A 19,380-nucleotide genomic window follows, 5' to 3' on the forward strand; every position below is an offset into this window, starting at 1 on the left:
AAGAGAGGCTACGTGGAAAAGGAATAAAAAAGAAGAGGGTGGGGTGATAGTGGACCTGGGGTTAACCTGGGCTTACAGCTCTTTATGGGAGGCTGAAGGAGGCCTCGGAGAGTTGATATTTGGGTAATGCTGGGAGGTGGGGGTGGGTGAGGGAGCAGAGGGGTGAGAAGTGCTGGAGACCAAACCAGCGGGACCAAAAGAACAGGGTGAAAGAGGGGTCAAGGATAACTCAAGGGAAATAGGCAAAAGTGGAGAAGACTGGAAGTCATTGGGAACACCATAAGCTCGGAAAAGAAAGTGTCTGCTGCCTTTTGTATTTCTAAGATGAAAGGAAAAAGGGGAAATATTTCATGGAAAGAGAGAAGTGATTGAGAGGAAAATGTACAGCCAGGTAAGAGTCTAGGTTAAGGCACTGAAGAAAAGAGGCTAAGAAAGGGAAAGTGTGAGTGGCACTGACGATCACCAGCATGTCAGCTCCTCAGAGTAGGGTCGTTTGTGTGTTTTGTTCACTGTTCCATCCTCAGGGTCTAGAAACAGTATTAGCGAGATGCAATCTGGCGGCTGGGGGTATGTGGGGCACAGAGGAAGTAAAAGAAATAGGATCATCTCGTGCAACGCTTCCTAATTACCTAAACCTATGATTACCTAAACCTAGGTAGGGATTAAAAACCAAACACGGAGTCTGCCCGGGACAAGGCTACAGACCGATGCAGGTAAAAAACAAAACACGACCAGAGATGGGTTTTGCAAGATGGATAGGAGTTAGCAGAGCTGTCAAGAATGAGCAGTGAAGGTAGTGCAGAGCCCTGAGCGCTCGCAAGGAACCGAAGACGAGGGTCAGACCGGCGGCAGCGAAAAGCCCACGCTGAGCCTGTGACCGCCGCCAAACCCCGGCGCCCTCCCGCCCGGGGCCCGCCGCTCACCGCACGCACCGGAAGCGCTCCTTCTTCTCGGAGGCCAGCCGACCGGTCCTCTGCCACCGCGGGGGCCGCCAGCCAATCAGCGGCGGCCTTCGCCCCGCCCCCGCGCGAGCAGCCAATGGTGGCGCAGCCGGACCGGAAGTTGTTCCGGCCGGACGGCGTTTCCACGGACGCCCAGGCGGTGTCCGGTGGCTGAGCCCCCAGCGCTGACGCGCCCGGCGGGGCAGGTGAGTGAGGGGGCGAGGGGGCGGGGAGCGGGGAAGCAAGCCCGGGGCGATGCCCGGGGCCTGGCCCGCCCGCCCGCCTGCCGGGGCGTCTCCTCAGAGGCCGAGCGCTGCCCCCTGGGTTCTGGCACCCCAAGAGGTCCGGAGGCTGCCACGGCCCCTTCGCCCCCTTGCGGCGCGACCCGCGGACACGGCCGACCCCTCCTGGTCTCCCCCCTCTTCCCTCCGCCCCCGCTTGTAGCGAGTGCCTGCCACGTGCCCGGCGCTTTGCCTGCAGCGTCGCACGCAGCCCCCCGATGTTAGGAAGCTGCTCTAGGCCCATTTCGCAGATGAGGAAACCGAGGGAAGAGCAGAGGAGTGATGGACTTGCTCAGTCAGGGTCTCCCAGCAAGAGAATGACTGAGCAGGGATGAATGAAACCCGGGTTTCTTTGACTCCAGAGCTTACGGCCTTTCCCCTGCACCGCGCGAGCACATCGGACGGCAGCTGCAGGGAATTTCCAGTTTGCCTGTTCGCCTCGCACGACTGCACACAAAAAACATTTACACCCCCGTAGGGAGAGAGTTGGGAACGGGAAGAGGGCGGGGAGGTTAAACCGCGGGCAGCCTCAGTCTGGGATGGCTGATGCAACTGTGGGCTAAGGGCTCGGTTATCCAGAGAGTTGCATTGTTCTTGGCCCGCCCTCCCGGTCCCCCAGCCCACACACCCACCCCTATTTGGGCATTTTCATCAAGGAGGTGTGTCAGGAGGCCCAAGTGTTTCTGAGAAGTAGAGTGATTTCTAAGAAACCGCCCCGGTCGGATTTCACCCAAGGGTGGGGTAAACAGAAAAGAGGGAGCCTTTCTGTGAAAAGGAAACTGAAAGAGAAAGGGGAAAACTATAAAAAGAAGACCTTTGTCTGCACCAGACACTTAGCTACTCAGCTGCCCAGCAGGAGCCGGGGCTACCTCTGCAGTGTCTCCTGCAACTTGGGTACGTATTGCCGTCTTTGTCAGGCTTAGAGCTGGTGAGTTTTCTTTATCAACCTTTCACTAAAGGGCTGGAAACCTGGCTTTTGGGGATGGGGGATTCTCTGTCTTAGAATCGGGGTGCTGTGCATTTTATTTCATCCCATTGACCCAAAGTTGAGGGCATTCTCTGCATCTTATGCCTTGTGTCATCAAAATTAATGGTAGCTCTGTCTTTTAAAATAATGGTGATTTTTATTATTTAAAAGAAAATTAACCTTTCCTATTAGTGGGGTTTTTTTGTTTGTTTTTTAAGTCAAACATGATGTTCAGAGGTTTTGGGTGCAAAGAACTCCTTTCTGTAAGGAATTCATTTTCTTGTCCTCTGGGAACTTGACAGCCCAATGGCCCTTGTCACCCACACTCTGGAGCCAGGTTGTGAAAAATGGTATCCCACCTCCTGGTGGCATTCAGGAATCCAGAAGCTTTCCCAGCAACTCCTGGCACCTGGCAACTCCAGCACTGGCTGCCTTGATGCAACCCTGTCCACAGATTGCAGAATTGGGGTATACTAATCTCTGAGATGGTTTCAGAACATTACCAGATTTTGTCTAGGTTCTTGACTATGCTGCAGAAATGAATTTCAAGAGCACGTTGGGTGAGTTAGGCCAGTAATTTATTAAGGTAGGGAGGGAAGAGAAATGGAAGAAAATAACAGCTCACAGGTCCCAGGTAGAGAGGAAAGGGCTTGAAAAGTGATAAAGAGGGCTGATTTACAGACTACAGTTCCCCATTGTAGATTATAATGCCCAGGTTTTACTTGCGTAGTGATCATGGCAAGGGAAAAACAGCAAGAGCAGGGCACAGAGGGCAGGAACAGGCACTTGGACTGGCACCAGGACATTGTGAAGGCAAGAGAGCAAAAGGGCTTGGTGCTTTCAAGCCATTAATTATTCCACCCCTTTGCCAATGGCAGGAGAGGGGTTCCAGCCGTTTGCTGGTTTGATTGATTATCCCACCCATCAATCCCCCAGGAGGGCCCAATGATAAAGTCCTTGGGGAATATCTGGGACTTCTCCTGGCTTCCAGAGGCTTCTTGTTCTGAATGGCATTATCTTGGGGAGGGTCTTCCGGCAGCTGTCTTGTTGGTATTGACATTCATGTGGGCTTCTTGCCAGGTTCCAGATCCATCTATTGATTCCCTCTCTCACTAGCCGGCTTCAAGAACAGGCCATGTTGCTGTCCTAGTGTTCTGTTAAAAATTTCTGTTCTTTCCATTCCTCACCCCAGTTTCAGTGTACAGTGTACCTGTTAACACTCCTCCAGAATGACCTTTCAGAATGGGCACAAGATAGAAGTTCTTAAAAAAGGGAGTGGGGAGTTAATATTTGAGAGTCTTTTTGTCTTCTTCTTGAAAGGTACATGGTGATCTGCTGTGGAGTAGGCAGTCTTCCTTTTATGCTCTCAGTACTTTGGTTTAGAAGAGACATTAGATTTCTTCACAGACCGTGGCTTCATTTTCTTTCAGTTTGTAGAATTTGTTAAATAGATGTCGCAGATTTCCCTAACAAAGGTGCAAAGCCTTGTTAGAGTTTGAGTGGTCAACACTTAAGACAGGTCATCAGCCTTTTGTGCACCCCAGACCCCTTTGAAAATGTAATGAGAACTAGATACTCAGCAGAGAACCCTGCACATACCGATGCCTTGCAAACTACTGATGTAAATTCAGAGGTTCATGAACTTCAGGTTTAAAAACCTCTCATTTTAATCTTAACTCCAAAAGTTAAGTCACAGTGAAAGAAAGATGTTGAACAGATTGAGGTGAAGAACAAGAACACACGATAATAGAAGCAAGTGGCTGGGTGCACAAAATGAGGGTGCTAATAGTTGTGTTCTGCTTATCTGACCACTCCTGGAGCACAAACACAGCCGAAGTTACGTCACCTGCACGCGCCAATTATCGGTGTACGTGACTCTCCTCTCCTGCTGTGCACCCGGGTAGCCCGCCTTGTGGCCGTTAGAATGGGGACACCTGACCCACTGGTCCCTTAGTCAGATTTGGTTCCTGTGTGCCTGTCTTAGTTTGTCATGGCTGATTAACAGAGCACAACGGAGTACTTGGCTTAACAGAAATATTTTGTCTCACGGTGTATAGGCGAGAAGTCTGGAACTGAGGTGTTGGCAGGAGTGCCATGACCCAATCTCTGCCTCCACATAGCCCTCTCTTTTTCTCTCTGTGTTCAAATTTCCTCTCCATATGAGGATGCAAATCATATCAGATCAGGGCCTGGCCTAATCCAGTTCATCTTCTCCTAACTACTGTCATCTCAGAGGTCCTACTCACACATAGGAGTGCCTTCACAGTGCCAGGGGTCAGGGCTTGAACCTGTCTTTATGGGGGACTCAGTTCAGTCCACAGCAATGCCTCTTCATGGAATTCTAATGTTTAAAGTTACATGTTTTTCCCTAATACACGTCCCCTAAATACAGACTCAAAGACTCTAGCTGTTCTCCACTAAGGAGGCTTTTGCCTGTTCCACAGTAGGGGGAGATGTGGTTGTATGGGGCTCACCCTGAAACTGTCATCCATTTTACCTGGCTTCTTCCCTAAGAATTGTCAAGGGTACTTTTGATTTCTACTTGGATTTCATCCTACTCACAGACCTTCCTGCCACTGCCTTTTGCCTCCCATGCATGGTGCCACATTTTTGGAAGGTCAAGGGTAAAGAACTGAAGGGAATTCTAAAGAGAATAATGGGGATGGTAGGCAGACAGCCACGAGTGAAGAAGCCTGAAGATGTGCCACCTGAAGGAGAGAAGACACGGCAGATGAGCTATGCTCTCCCTGGATTTCAGAAGGCTCAGCTTAGTGTCCGGACAATTTTTTTTTCTTAAAACAGGAGACTGTTCAAAGTCTACACAGGGGAATCAGACTTAAACTGGACAAGCAGAGGCTGCAGGTCTGTCTTTGGGGCGGTGGTGACGCTTAGCAGAGTTCAAGTTACAGCGGCCGAGCTATGGCAGGACAGGCGTATAGAAAGCTTTTTCCCCTCTTTTACAGAGTCGCGATTAAGAGGAATATAGCCAAAACTAACCAAAGAAGGCATTATGCTTCCAGAAAAATCCCAAGGAAAAGTATCGCAGGCAACAGTAATAGCTCTTGTACCAGGATCTAAAGGAAAGGGTGGAGCTCTTCCACCAGTTAGTGTGAAAGTTGGAGATAAAGTTCTTCTCCCAGAATATGGAAGCAACAAAGTAGTTCTAGACGATAAGGATTTTTTCTTACTTAGAGATGGTGACATTCTTGGGAAGTAGGTAGACTGAAATGGATCACTATGAAAATGGCATCATGTGAAGCTGTGCATTCCACTGAAGTTCTGAAATCTTTCATCATGTAGATAATTTCCATGTCTCTCTTTTATAATGAACTAATGCTAATCCAGTGTCTCTAAAATTCAGTTTCACTGTACTAAATAAACATTTTCAAATAAAAATATGTAAATTAAAAAGAAATTGGACAGGCACTTGAAGGGCATTTTATAAGAGGGCATTAGAAACCTTAAGAAGTTGAACTTGATGACTTAGGAAATTCCTTCATTCAATGAATGTTTATTGATAAGCTACTGTGTCCCAGGTACATGGAAGAATTTGTTGTCTGATGGAGAAGACAGGGTGTAAATGCTTTAATAAAGTTACTGATGGAATGCTCGGACACCACAGAGGACAGAGTCACCCTCTTGGCCTGAGAGGTGCAGGAAAATGCTGCAAAGAGGAGATGGAGTTTGAGTCTCCAGGCACAGAAGGGTGAAAGTCATTTCCCAGCAGCAGGAGCAGCTGAAATTCAGGGAGCGCATGTGATGGAGAGGGTTTTGATGTCAGATCCTGGCTTTACTCTGGTGGTAAAATCTTAGAAGGGCTCTTCTCACTTCTCTGAGCCATCTGCCTCTCCTCCACTAAACAAGAACACACACTGTACTACCCAGCCCTAAGAGTCAGGACAATCAGGGGTAATGCATAAAAAATCTGAACAAGATGTTTGGTCATTTGTGACTCTCTAATTTTCATCGCTTGGATTGTTTGGGTTTTTTTTTAACTTTATTTTGTATGTTTAATAGTTGAAAACATAAACAATTAAAAACTAAAAAAAACAGTTGAATAAAAACGTACATACCTCAATTAAATGTACTAGATACATATAAATTTTTTTAAATCATACAATATGTTACACTGTATACTTGGTTCATAATAACACAATCATTCTGGTTTGCGTCACTTAACATAAGCCCTGCAGGTTCATCCATGTTGTCATAAGCTTTACAACTTCCTTTCTTCTTACAGCTACATAATATTTCATCATTTTCATCACAGTTTATCTATTCATCTGTTGATGGACACCTGGGTTATTTCCAAATTTTGGCAGTCGTGAATAATGCTGCTATGAACGTCGGTGTGCAGATGTCTGTTCATGTCACTGCTCTCAGTTCTTCTGGGTATATACCCAGTAGTGGTATTGCAGGGTGAATTGGCAAGTCTATCTATATTCAGCTTCTTTAGGAACTGCCACACTGTCCTCCACAGCGGCTGGACCACTCTGCATTCCCACCAACGTGAATAAGTGTTCCCATCTCTCCACTTCCTCTCCAACGCTTGTAGCTCTCTGTCTTTTTAATAGTGGCCATTCTAATAGGTGTGAAATGATACCTCATTGTAGTTTTGATTTGCATTCCCTAATCATTGTGATGTTGAGCATTTCTTTATGTGTTTTTCTGCCATTTGTATTTCTTCTTTGGACAAATGTCTAAGTCTTCTGTCCATTTTTTAACTGTTCTGTTTGTCTTTTTATTGTTGAGTTGTAGCATCTCTTTATATCCTGGATATTAAAACCCTTATTGGGTATGTGATTTCCAAATATTTCCTCCCACTGAGTTGGCTGCCTTTTCACCCTTTTGACAAAGTCCCGTGGGGTGTGAAAGTGTTTGATTTTGAGGAGGTTGGATTGTTAGTTGATGTAGGCAAAAAACCCCAGGGAGAAATGGGAGCAGCCCCATGGCTGATGTGGCCAGCTGGTTGCTGGGGAGCCTGGGGGTTTCTACTGGTCAGAAGATTCTTCCTCATTCCTTCTCTCTTTGGAAGGCCTCACTAACCTGGGAGGTTTGTTAATGTCTCAGTTATCATGCCAGACTTCCCTTTCTGGGAATTGAGGTGCTTCCCAGCAAGGAGGGAAAAGAAACTGCGTCCCTTCCTGGTTTCATAGTTTCATTGACTTATATGATTTGTTTCAGTAAAATTTATATACTTTTTTTTTTTAAGATTTATTTTTATTTGCTTCTCCCCCCTTCCCGCCCCCGTTGTCTGTTCTCTGTCGATTTCGCTGTGTGTTCTTCTGTGTCCACTGGCATTCTTGTCAGGTGTCACTGGGAATCTGTGTCCCTTTTTGTTGTGTCATCTTGCTGTGTCAACTCTCCATGTGTTCCTAGGCGGGCTGCGCTATTTTCACGTGGGGCAACTCTCCTTGCGGAGTGCACTCCTTGCACATGGTGCACCCCTACACAAGGGGCACCGCTGTGTGGCATGGCACTCCTTGCGTCTAGTAGCACTGCACATGGGCCAGCTCACCACATGGGCCAGGAGGCTCTGGGTATCAAACCCTGGTAGGCGGGTGCTCTATCAATTGAGCCACATCCGCTTCCCTATATACTTTTTAAAACAAGTATTTAATGAATGTATAAATAAAAATATATTGGAAGTTGGGAGCCAGATGTAGTTCAAGTGGTTGAGCACCTGCTTCCCATGAATGAGGCCCCAGGTTTGATCTCTGGTACCTCCTAAAAACAAATAGGAAAAAAAAAAAAACAACTCTCACTGGGGAGCAGATGTAACTCAGTGGTTGAGCGCCTGCTTCCCATGTATGAGGTCCTGGGTTCAATCCCCAGTACCTCCTTAAAAAAAATACATTATGCCTCAAATTTATGTTTGGTTTGCAACATTACTAGAAAAATGTTTTAAATGTTTAATGAAACATTAAAATAATAGATATTTTAAGCCTCTACTATGGGACAGGTCCTGCACTAGACTTTTCACTTATCTGTATTATCATACTTAATCCTTGCTACAACCTACAGGTGAAGTGTTGCTGCTATAATTTTCATTTTATAATTGAGAGACTGAGGCTCAATAAAGATGAGTAGGGGAGTGGCTGTAGCTCAGTGGTTGAGCACCTGTTTCGCATTTCCAAGGTCCCAGGTTCAATCCCCAGTTCCACCTAAAAAAATAAATGTAAGTAACTTGTGTGTCAATGGCTGAGAGTATAGGCTCTAGGGTCAGACTGCTTGAGTTTGTATTCCCTCTCTACCACTTACTGTGTTACCTTGGGCAGGTTTTCACGTTCTTTTCCTCCGTTTACTCATCTCTAAATGGAGACAAATCTCTCTTACAGGTTTGCTGTAGGGATGAAAAGAGCAAATATGTATAAGATGCATAGGACAATACCAGGTACAGAAGTACTTGAAGGTAGCCGCTCCGTGTTGCCATGATTGTCCTCGTTTCATCCTCCTCCTCATCCAAGGTGCGGCAGCAAGTTGCAGATGGAACTGGGAGATAAGCCAAGTTCCCAACCCTAACAGAACAAAGAGCAATCCTTATAACTTATTCGGGTACTGCTTTGCAGGGTACAAAATGCTGCCACGTCCTCTTTTTCTTATCTTGTTCTAATCACAGCCCTTGGGGGAGGTGCAGATGTTCCTGATGGTGACCTTTCATAGATAAGGAGCTGAACTCCGAGAAAGTGGAGGCAACCCCACCCAAGGCCACCTGGCGGGGATGTCTCGGAGCTCAGGTTAAGCTCAGGTCTGGGGCCTCAGGGGAGCACTGTTTCTACGTGCCCCGGGGTTTCCTCACTCTAAGCATGCTCTCACTGCTCCCAATCCCGTCAAAGTCCACTGCCGAGAAATGGGGGATTCAGAAGCTTTTACTCCTCAATACACAGTTTTCTATTTTAATTTTAATACTATGAACAGAAAACTGTCTAGAATGTAGTAAGAACTTCTTGCTCTTAAAGGGGGAACATCTTGCATCAGCTCAGCCACATTTATTTTTCCTTTCTTGCGTTCAGTAGTGTGATATTAGTGGCCTCGTGCTTTCAGAAGAGCAGCTCAACTTCGATAATGAAGTTAATAATCAGGGTCATTGATTCAGCCACCAGTTTTTGCACACCAGCCCTAAACTGCTTATGCCAGGCGCTAACTAGGGAGATGACAGCAAACGTGTAACCAAGGCCCCTGCCTTTTTGGAGTCTGGTCTAATGAGGGAGACAAGAACCAGGCAGCAACCCACCCAGCAGTGTGTTAAGTGCTATGTTAGAGAGAAGCCGGGGTGCTAGATCTCTAAGAGAACCAGGAAGGCTCCCTGGAGGAAGTGAAATCTAAAGTAAGGGTTGCTTGAGACAAGCGGGGAACGAGACATGAGGGAAAGATGGAGAAAAATAGAATAGGCAGAGAGATACACGGTGCACAGATTCAAATTCTCCCCCACCGCCAGTGTTGGCTGTGTGACCTGGGGTGAGGTATTTAACACCTCCGTGCCTCAATTGCCTATCTGTAAAATAGGGGCAAAAATAGTACCTTCCATATAGGATTGTTGTATGGATTCAGAAATATCTGGAGAGCTTGTCAAATGGTGCCTGGTGCACAGTGAGGCTCCTGGAGTGTTAAGTAAACTTGTAGAAGCAGGCTGAGAGGGGTGATGAGTCCCAGCATCTGGAAGGCTACCTCAGGACAAGAGCCCCAAGTTACCTGAGTAAAGGAACAGCGAGGGCAGGCATGGATGTCGTGGGAAGCTCTCTGCAGGCTTCTGACTGGTTTCAAAGTGGGTGGGGGGTGGGGTAGGGGGGCTGACTGTGGCTGAGTCTCTGCCCACAGGGCAGCGTTGGGTGCCCTGCCCTGTGCCCCGCCTTGAAGGTGAATACTAAGTAATGACTAGTAGCAGGTGCAGGCACACCTTCTTCAAAGGTTTGCAATTAAATGAGGCAGCATCTGGGCTGGACAGGCTAAATATAGCCCTTACTCCTTTAGGAGCCCAGACCAGGTAAGCCCCTTTCGAGCCCAGACCTCGCTTTCCCTGGGAGCAAAGCAGCTGGCCAGCAACCACCAGTGTGTTGGCAATAGAAGCAAAACCCCAGGAGTTTGTCCCCAAGGCAGTTACAATACAGAGCAAATAACAATTTGCCAAGAATGTTTTTAGCTGTGATGAACTTGGGTTTGTGAAAGCACATCAGTCTGTATTCCCTGAGCAGATGTGAGTACCTCCTGTGTCCCAGGTACTGGGTGAGGCCCCAGGGCCACAGCAAACGATGCAGTCTGTCTCGATTAGGGGATCCTCCTCTGCAGGCCTGAAGTCAGAACCTTGCCACACCTCCGCTGGTCCTCGTCCCAGGCATCGCTCTTCCTCTTTTTCAAGGCTCCAAATTTCTGCTGCTTTTCATTAGTGTTATTTTAGCCACGTCCTTTATTATAACCCAACACAGCCTTCGTGGAAAGGAGAAGGATTAAGCGTACAAAAGGCAAAGCCCCTAAGACAGTTTGTTCATCTCTTTCTCTTTTTTCCCCATGCAGTCTCATCTCTCCTACCGAGCAGAGCCTTCGACGCCTTAACCAGCTGTGCCTCCAGACCCTGGGCCATGGCGGGCGTGCCCAACGGCGAGCCCAGTGCCTCTCCGCTGGAGCTGTCTAACAGCATCGCTGCTCAGGGGGAGCTCGTGCGATCCCTCAAAGCCAGAGCGGCCTCAAAGGTACACGCTTTTGTCGGGTCCTCCGAACATGCCCCTGAGCATCCTGCGTCTCTAGGCTCCCCCGACCCTGGTAGCCTTCCCAGGATTCTCTTCCCTCTATAACTGGTTGTAATCTTAAATAGCTGTTTCCTTCATCAGTATTGTTGACGCATGCCTTGTGAAATACAGCATTCCTCCAGCCTTGTCTTTCCCTATTTACTATTCCCAGAAGCAAGCATTTGCCATTCCTTTAGCTGACTCTTTTGGCATGTATCTCCTGTACCTGTAAATATCACGCTTTCCTTGCCCCTTGTTGATTTCCGGGTTTTGTCCTTCGTTGTGGAAGATGAGGACTCAGCACTGTTACGACACTTCCCACCCCCCAGCTTCCCAGTCTCTACTGCAGTGTGGCCAGATCAATGTTAGTATTGACGTTATTAGGCCTGCGTAAACACTGTCTGTTGACAACTGGACCGTGGAGTATGTTATGAGCACTTTTCCTTTCCTCCAACTCTTGTTTTCTCTGGAGTTAATATTTGTCTTATTTTCTGTTTACTCGGCTTTTTTTTATGTACTAATGATAATGTATCTCCAAACTCTGCTCCAGACAAGTGACTGTCTTCTCGGCACTCCCTCCACCAGCCTGTCGAGCTCTTCTTGAAGAGGCCCCTCCCGGGACCTTCTGCCTGCTTGGCTGGCACTGGCAGCTCTGGCCGGGCTCTTCTTTCCCTTTCAGCCTTATCCCTGCTGGATCCCCTCTTCCTAATTCCTTGCACTTCCTTGGTTTACTCCTTCCCTTTGGCCAAGCAAATCCTCTGATGGTTCCTGACCAAAAAAGTGCAAAATAGCGCTTTTAGATCTGGCAAACTGGAATTATCTTTATTTTACCTATTGTTGGTTAACTACGCAGTGTTTTCAATTCTAGGTTGAATTCTAAGTTGGAAGTAATTTCCCTCAGAATTCTGAGGCCATCGCTCCATTGCCATCTAGCTTCCAGAGTCGCTGTAGAGGAGTCCGATGCCGTTGCTTAGTTTTTTCTCTCTGGAGGTTTGCAGCATCTTCTCTTTGTTCCAGTGTTCTAAAATTTCTTGGGGTGGGTACTCAGTATTCCTTTCCAATCAGAATCTCGTGACTTCTAATTCTCAAAAATTATCTTGCTTCTTTGATATCCTCTCTTCTATTTTTTCTTTCCCCTCTTTCCAGACTTTTTTATTCACACTGGTCCTCTGATTTTCTTGTTTTTTTGCTTCTATTTTCCATTGCTTTTTCTGCTTCTTTCAACTTCTATCCCCTTTGAGTTTTTCATTTCTGCTGTCATTTTTAATTCCAAGAGCGCTCTTTTATTTTTTTATCTCTGAATGTCCTTTGCCTTATAGCATCCTGTTCTTAGGTTCAGTGTCATTCTTGTGTCTCTGAGAGCTTGATAGTTTTCCTGATGTTTTCTCCCCGTTTATAATCTCGATTTCCTCCAAGTTAATTTTTTCCTTTTCTGCCTTTCATATCAGTAGTAATATATGATACTTGTCTGTCTGCCCATGGTTTAGAAGGAGCGCTGAAAGCAGACTGGAAACTGCATGTAGGAGGAGCTTACCATCAATGCAGGTCCCACTTCGCTGGAGGGACATCACACAGGGCCCTTTTTTTTTTTAAAAGACTTATTTTTTATTTATTTCTCTCCTCCCCCCCCCCCCCGCCCATTTGTCTGTTCTCTGTGTCCATTCGCCATGCTTTCATCTGTGACCACTTCTATCCTTATCGGCAGCACCGGGAATCTGTTTTTTTGGTGCGTCATCTTGCTGCATCAGCTCTCCATGTGTGCGGCACCATTCTTAGGCAGGCTGTACTTTCACGCTGGGCGGCTCTTCTTACGGGGTGCACTCCTTGCGCGTGGGGCTCTCCTACGCGGGGGACACCCCTGCGTGGCACAGCACTCCTTGGCGCATCAGCACTCTGCGTGGGCCAGCTCCATAGGTCAAGGAGGCCCAGGGTTTGAACTGCAGACCTCCCATGTGGTAGGTGGATGCTCTATCCATTGGGTCAAGTTCACTTCCCATATGGTGCCCTTTTGTCCAGGAATCCTCCGTGTTGGGTCAGAGTCTTTAAATCTTTCCTTTCAGGTTGGTTAGTTGCCCCCCCAGTCTGCTGTCAAGAGTGGGTGAGAGTGGCTGGCAGTGTTGTGGAAGCTGGGCGGTGGGTTCACTCCCATAAGCTCCTTTCCAGCGTGGTGTCCTGCCTTCGTTTTACGTAACGTACCCCCCAGTCTTGACACTTAATAGAGTCCTCTCTAGGGGCTAAACCTCTGGAGGGGAGGGGCTGTTAAGGGAGTGACAGTCACTTGGCTCTGTGGGGACCCAGATAACTACTACTTAAACAGACTTTCAGCCAACCCTTGTTTCTATAAGGCACTTTCACCCTCACTGCTGTAAGTGCCACTAACACCTGAACCTCTTGTGGGTTCCACAGCACTGTAAGTTTGGTCACTTCACAGCTTTTTCATGATGTCTTAGTAATTTTGTTTTTCTCACATGCCCTATCAGTTAACATTCATCCTTCAGCATTCCACCTTCTAAAATCTTGTGGCTCTTGTCCACTTTCCTATTCCCTTTGTCCTTGTGGGACTGTGCCTTTTTCACAGCCCTCTGCTGTGGTGGTAGTAGGTTTCAGAAGTATATCTAATCACTCTGCATATTTAACTAGAATGTGAGTGCTCTGTTTCCTTTGGAATGGTATCACAGAACTTCCTGAGCTCCACAACGATGACTTCCTTTTCCACGTTGACGTCCTTTTCCACAGCTTTCAACCCCTTCTGTCTGTTCAAGAATCTCTTCCGTCCATGTCATCAGATGATTTCAACTATTTCATTCTCTGATAGTTTATTTTGACTGTTTGGGCCCCAAATAAACATTACATTTTAAAGGAAATAAACAGTTCCATAAGAAAGTGATGTCAGCAAAAGGAGTTGATTATTCACAGAAAGAAATTAACTCACCAGGTGGGGCTCAATGGATTAAACTAAAGTGTTTCAAAAAAAAACACTGAAATACATAGAACACCCAGACGTTACTCTTTGCCTCTGTACGCCCATTCTTCGCAGTATAATGGTGATGTTTTTGTCCATTTACCATTAAATCTGAAAAATATCTATTAAACGTTTTTGGTTAATAATTCTTAATAATTGCAACTGTGTTTTCTTTAGTTAATGAGCAGTGCTAAGCGCAGTACAGAATAACTCTTCCAAGTGTTGTGTTTCTTTTTTCACAAATGCAGTCAGCTGGCACACAACTAGAAAGAGCAGAAGCTGCAAGAGAGACCAGAGTTAATTGATGATTAACACAAGGAAATTTGTATCTGACCCTGAAATATGTTTGCAAGAGAAGCCCTTAATGGTTTAGAAAATCCCTTCCAGCAGCAGAGCTGAGCCACCCTGAGAGCACCAGTGCTCTGAGAGGGACCGACTCTTTTGCCAGTTGCTCCTGACATTTGTCTGGGCTCTGGTGCTGACACTCCTTTCTGCTCCCATGTTCCAGGGAATAAGACCCACTTCTAGCAGTAACAATGTATTGTTCACTAAAGCAGGGCGTCTCCTAGGAGGCTAGGTCAGGATCTGGGACTGCGAGTAGTTGAGGTGGAAAACGACTCAAGAAATGACACTGGATCGTGAGGGTGAGGCAGAGAACAGAGTCTTTTCAAATCTTTTCCACTTAGTAATCTTTTAAATTGAAACATATACCATTCATATAGAAATGTACACAGCCATGCGTGGACAGCTCACTGGATTTTCCTAAAATGACCACAGCTGCGTAACTGTGCCCAAATCAAGAAGCAACGTGGCAGCACCCTGGAAACCATCTTCATGTACTCATAGGTGCCACCCTCCCACCACACAATGGAAGCCTCCATCCTGGCTCCTACCAGGATATCCACCATAGATTAGTGTCACCTGTTTGAACTCTAATCAAATAGTAGATAGTCTTTTGGTCTGGCTTTCTTTCAGAGCATCAGCTTTTTAATTCTGTTTGAGCAGCCTAGTCCATGGTAGATAGAGAACAAAAAATAGACAAGACAAGCCTGCTTTTCAACCGCATTCCAGATGGTAGATGGTTCTCGAGCAGGACATTAGTTAAATGTTTGACTTCCAGAGAGACTCCTAGCAAGCACAGTTAGGCCGGATAGAGTATGAAATGTCAACACAGCCAGTGATTAAAGGATACTGACTGCAGTTTACTTCAAAGATGATTCAGCAGATAATGCTTGCTAAACATTTATTTTGTTCCAAACACGAGCCCAGACACTGCTGAAAAAAAATGAGTAGATTATAACTTCCCAATCTAATGTGGGCAAACACCTCATCTCATGTATTAGTTGTATCCCTGAGGTTATTGATTCTCCAAATCTGTTGTCATTTGAGTGATGAATTCCAGGTAGTTTTAGAGTTTGACACTCAGTCCTCGAAGGCCCCGGTGCTGTTGCTGACAGCAGTTCTCCCTCAGAATGGAGGTTGGTGTCACCATTTCTGCCTAAGGAAGCCCAGTTCCTAGCACATCTTGTGTCAGCTCTGAATGGGGATATGACTGTTTAATTAGCAAGCAGATTGGACTGTGTGTACTCTCTCTGATCTAATCCATCAAGGCCAATTACTGGAGTAGAGCTTTGGGGCACAGGATGACTAATCCGCTTAATTGGGCCTACTATTTTATATGCCAGCTTCCAGGGGTAGCTAGTGTGGAGTCTTGGAAGAAGTCTTTAATAAGTTTCCCCATTACTCAAGGATACATTTTACATTTCCCTTTTTTTCTTATGGCTTATTTTAAAACAATAAATATGAAAACATTTCAGACAGTTTGATAAGACTGCAAAAAGCATAAGTAACTTTTTTCCCGGTGGATTAATTTATGACCTGAGAGCCTACATTTCTCTCCTTGCCTTTACCTGATTCCATGCTATTGATATGAGCTGTTGTTACTATCCTTGGTGGCAGCCGTTGGTTAAATTACCATAGTCATGTCAACCTTTGTGAAATGAGAAAACAAGTTCCAGTGTAGAACTCGGTGTGGCTCACTTAAGGGAACTTGTCGTGCATGTTCTCTGGCATCAGTGGTTTTTGAGAACTCTTTAGGCCATTAACTTTGTTGTGCCACTACAGTTAGCCTGTAGCATTTGGGGTAGCAGCCCATAGCGCCAGAGCAACAGATAAAAATAAAATGCGTTCAGGTCCATGACTTGCTCTGTGACCATGGGCAAGCTCCTTTACCCATCTGAGGCTCAGACTCTGCCACTGGTGAAGGACAGTGACAACAGGGCCCGCCTCATAGGGTTGTCGTGAGACTAAGCACTGAGCACAGCGCCCGCCACGTTGCAGGCTCTCAGCAGTGTTAGTTATTACTAATGTCTTCAGCCTGCAACTTGATTTCCCTCATTCAGGATGAAATTGATTCTGCAGAAAAGATGTTGTTGTCACTGAAAACGAGCTACAAAGCTGCAACGGGAGAGGATTACAAGGCCAACTGCTCTCCAGGGAACCTGGCACCCGAGAGTACTAGTGGCCCAGAGGCTCCGGAAGCCGAAGAGGATTTTGTGGACCCGTGGACGGTACAGACAAGCAGTGCAAAAGGCATCGACTATGACAAGCTCATTGGTATGTCCTCCTTTCTTCCCCAGGAAAGGCCTCGACTGCGATGTGATTCCTTTGAGTTGATTTCATGGATGCTTTTTAATTGTGACGTAATCTAAATCTAGTCAAGCTTCAATGCCAAGAAAAATATAGATTCTAAATTATTTTAAATGTGCATTATATTCACATAGGATTCTTTTTTAAATAAAATACAGTAAAAATTTTCTTTCAAAATAATGATCTATAGTAGATAGATATAGTAGAAGCTTTTCCTATTTTGAGCAACTCAGCACTTGGGAAAAGTCCGTTAAGATGGTCGCCGTTACAGTCCTTTCACCTGTCCTTCACTTAGCAGCTACCACACAGGCCTAGATTACTTAAATTCCTTCCCCGGTGATATTGATTATGGAGCCGAAAGTAAGTGTAAGAAGGATGACTCTTGACAAGTCACAAGTCATCATTGTCCAGCCCTTCCTTAAGGGTCTCCCTGCTCAGGAAATACTGCTCCCAGGCAACTGGAAAGTCCTCAGGCTAAGGTAATTCAAAATCTTGAAAGAAGAAGCAGAACTAAAATAGCTTTACCTAAGTTAAGGCCATTTTCTATGACTTAACTATAGACCATCAATGACAGAAAGTTCATTTGAGGACAGACATAAATTCAACAAATATTAAAAATTATAGTTGTCAATGTATGAAAATCATATCTTTAAAAACAACAGCTGTATTTGTGCATGTGTGTATGTATGTAGTCTTCAAAAGTTGCTGAGCTATGGAGCAGGTGCAGCTCAGTAGTTGAGCACCTGCTTTACATGTGTCAGGGTCCTGAATTCAATCCCCAGTACCTCATGCGAAAAAAAAGTTGCTGAGCTCTACTGTGTCCCAGGTATGTTTTCCACAAGAATATAATTCCAGGCAAGAGAATGTTTTATTCTGTAATTTGCTTTCTGTTCTGCTCGTTGTGCTCTCAGTTGTCATTGTTGATAAGAAAGACAGGAAGAGGATGTGGTGCCAGTGGTTGAGCTCCTGCTACCCACATGGGAGGTTCCGGGTTCCACCCCTGGTGCCTCTTAAAACAGAAACAAACAACAAGCAAACAAACGAAAAAACCAACTCAGGAGAGCCGATGTGGCTCAGTGGTTGAGCACCAGCTTCTCACATACGAGGTCCTGGATTCAATCCCTGTACCCGGTACCTCAAAAAAAGAAGACATTTTATTTTGTATTGGGAAGTAGGACCCATAACAGAAGGCCTACAAGCGTTTGGGTTCATTAAGATTGTGCGTAGATCTCTCATTTCTCCCTTTCATTTCAGTAATATCTGTTCACCAAACTTCCCGCCATCCCAGAGAGTCATCTCTTTTTTTTTTTTCCTTTTTTTTCCCAGTTCGGTTCGGAAGTAGTAAGATTGACAAAGAGCTGATAGATCGAATAGAGAAAGCCACAGGCCAGCGACCCCACCGCTTCCTGCGCAGAGGCATCTTCTTCTCTCACAGGTCAGGACTCTTCACCCCTCCACTCTGAGTTCAAAAGCACATTAGGAAACTGTTCCCTTTCGCCACCTGGGCCTGGGAACAGTGGTGGCCACTTTCCATCCTGTCACCAGCTCTCTGCAGGCCCACACCCGTCCCTCCACCCTTCCTTTGTAAACTGCTCCCCTCCCAAGGCCGAGGCTGACTTCACGGCAGATGAGATTCACATGCTATAAATTGTAAAGTATCATAAAAACAGGAGAGCTCACTATCATCATTATCCAAAGACAGCATTTCCTAGGCCATGCACCACGGCCTTCCTGAAATTGTGCACCTCTTCCTCCTATTGTCCTGGCCTGTGCTTTAGTAATACCAAAAGAGAAACTAATAGAGTGAACACAGACACTCCCTGCCTCAGGTCATAAATTCCATGCAGATAACCATCAGAGAACAGGCAGGTTCCAGAGAGGTTCCTGCCTCTGCCCCCCACAGATTGCCTGGGTTGGGGCAAGCCTGTCTCTGATGCTGTGCTCATGGACTCGAGGGTAGAGGCAGGTAGTTCTGTTCTGCTGCCACCACTCGGTCCCTGGAGAGCACGCCCGAACAGCAGCAGGGTGAGCGCTGCAGTCCGCCCAGACTCTTCAGTTCCCCTGAAGCTCTCCATGCCCCACTCAGCCCACTTTCTGGACAGAATGACAATATGTGTCAAAGCTTGTTGCTTAATTAAGATATTCACAAGCTGTGAAATTCACCTTTTCTAAGGGTACAATTCACTGGTTTTCAGTGTATTCATGATACTGTATACAGCCATCGCCCTATCTAATTCCAGAACATTTTCATCAGCCCCAAAAGAAACCCTGTACCTTTTAGCAGTCATTCCCCATTCTTCCACTCCCCTAGCCCCTGGCAACCGCTAAACCATTTTCTATTCTATGGATTTGACTGTTCAGTGGAATATAAATGGAATCATACAGTGTGTGACCGTTCATGTCTGGCCTCTCTCACTTGGCATGTCCTCAAGTCTCATCCATGTCACAGCATGGTATTGGTACTTCACTCCTTTTTATGGCTAATACTCCATTGTTTGAGTATACCGTATTTTGTTTCTGCTTTTATCAATTGGTGGGCAGTTTGCATTGTTTCCACTTCTGGCTTTTATGAGTAAAGCTGCTGTCAACATTCATGTACAAGTTTTTGTGTAGACATATGCTTTTTGGGTTTTTTTTAAGATTTATTTTTTATTTCTCTCCCCCTCCGCCCCCCCTCGTCTGCTGTCTGTGTCCATTCGCTATGTGTTCTTCTGTGTCCACTTGGATTCTTATCTGTGGCACCAGGAATCTGTGTCTCTTTATTGCATCATCTTGCTGCATCAGCTCTGTGTGTGTGGCTTCATTCCTGGGTGGTCTGCACTTTTTTTCACATGGAGTGGCTCTTCTTATGGGGCGC

General features: G+C 46.1%; 2 protein-coding genes across 5 annotated transcripts in view; one reads left to right on the top strand and one right to left on the bottom strand.

Moving 5' to 3' along the window:
- WDR25 (WD repeat domain 25) overlaps nucleotides 1–1,664 on the bottom strand; it is a 150,177-nt gene extending 148,513 nt beyond the window's left edge. Inside the window, exon 1 of one of the 3 annotated variants that reach the window (XM_058291656.1) lies at nucleotides 1,592–1,664. The gene's annotated coding sequence lies outside the window, so the exon portion shown is untranslated. Of the gene's footprint in view, nucleotides 1–923; nucleotides 1,020–1,591 lie in introns of those variants that run through there. The other 2 variants (XM_058291651.2, XM_058291646.2) reach the window with 2 other exon arrangements.
- WARS1 (tryptophanyl-tRNA synthetase 1) overlaps nucleotides 1,008–19,380 on the top strand; it is a 38,188-nt gene continuing 19,815 nt past the window's right edge. Inside the window, exons 1-4 of one of the 2 annotated variants that reach the window (XM_004447650.3) lie at nucleotides 1,008–1,147; nucleotides 10,701–10,876; nucleotides 16,277–16,490; nucleotides 17,850–17,958. In XM_004447650.3, coding sequence (XP_004447707.2) covers nucleotides 10,766–10,876; nucleotides 16,277–16,490; nucleotides 17,850–17,958 — 434 coding nt within the window. In that variant the 5' untranslated portion in view covers nucleotides 1,008–1,147; nucleotides 10,701–10,765. Of the gene's footprint in view, nucleotides 1,148–1,775; nucleotides 2,117–10,700; nucleotides 10,877–16,276; nucleotides 16,491–17,849; nucleotides 17,959–19,380 lie in introns of those variants that run through there. The other variant, XM_004447649.4, reaches the window with a different exon arrangement.

This window comes from Dasypus novemcinctus, chromosome 3 (genome assembly GCF_030445035.2).
Source record: "Dasypus novemcinctus isolate mDasNov1 chromosome 3, mDasNov1.1.hap2, whole genome shotgun sequence".
Taxonomy (NCBI): domain Eukaryota; kingdom Metazoa; phylum Chordata; class Mammalia; order Cingulata; family Dasypodidae; genus Dasypus; species Dasypus novemcinctus.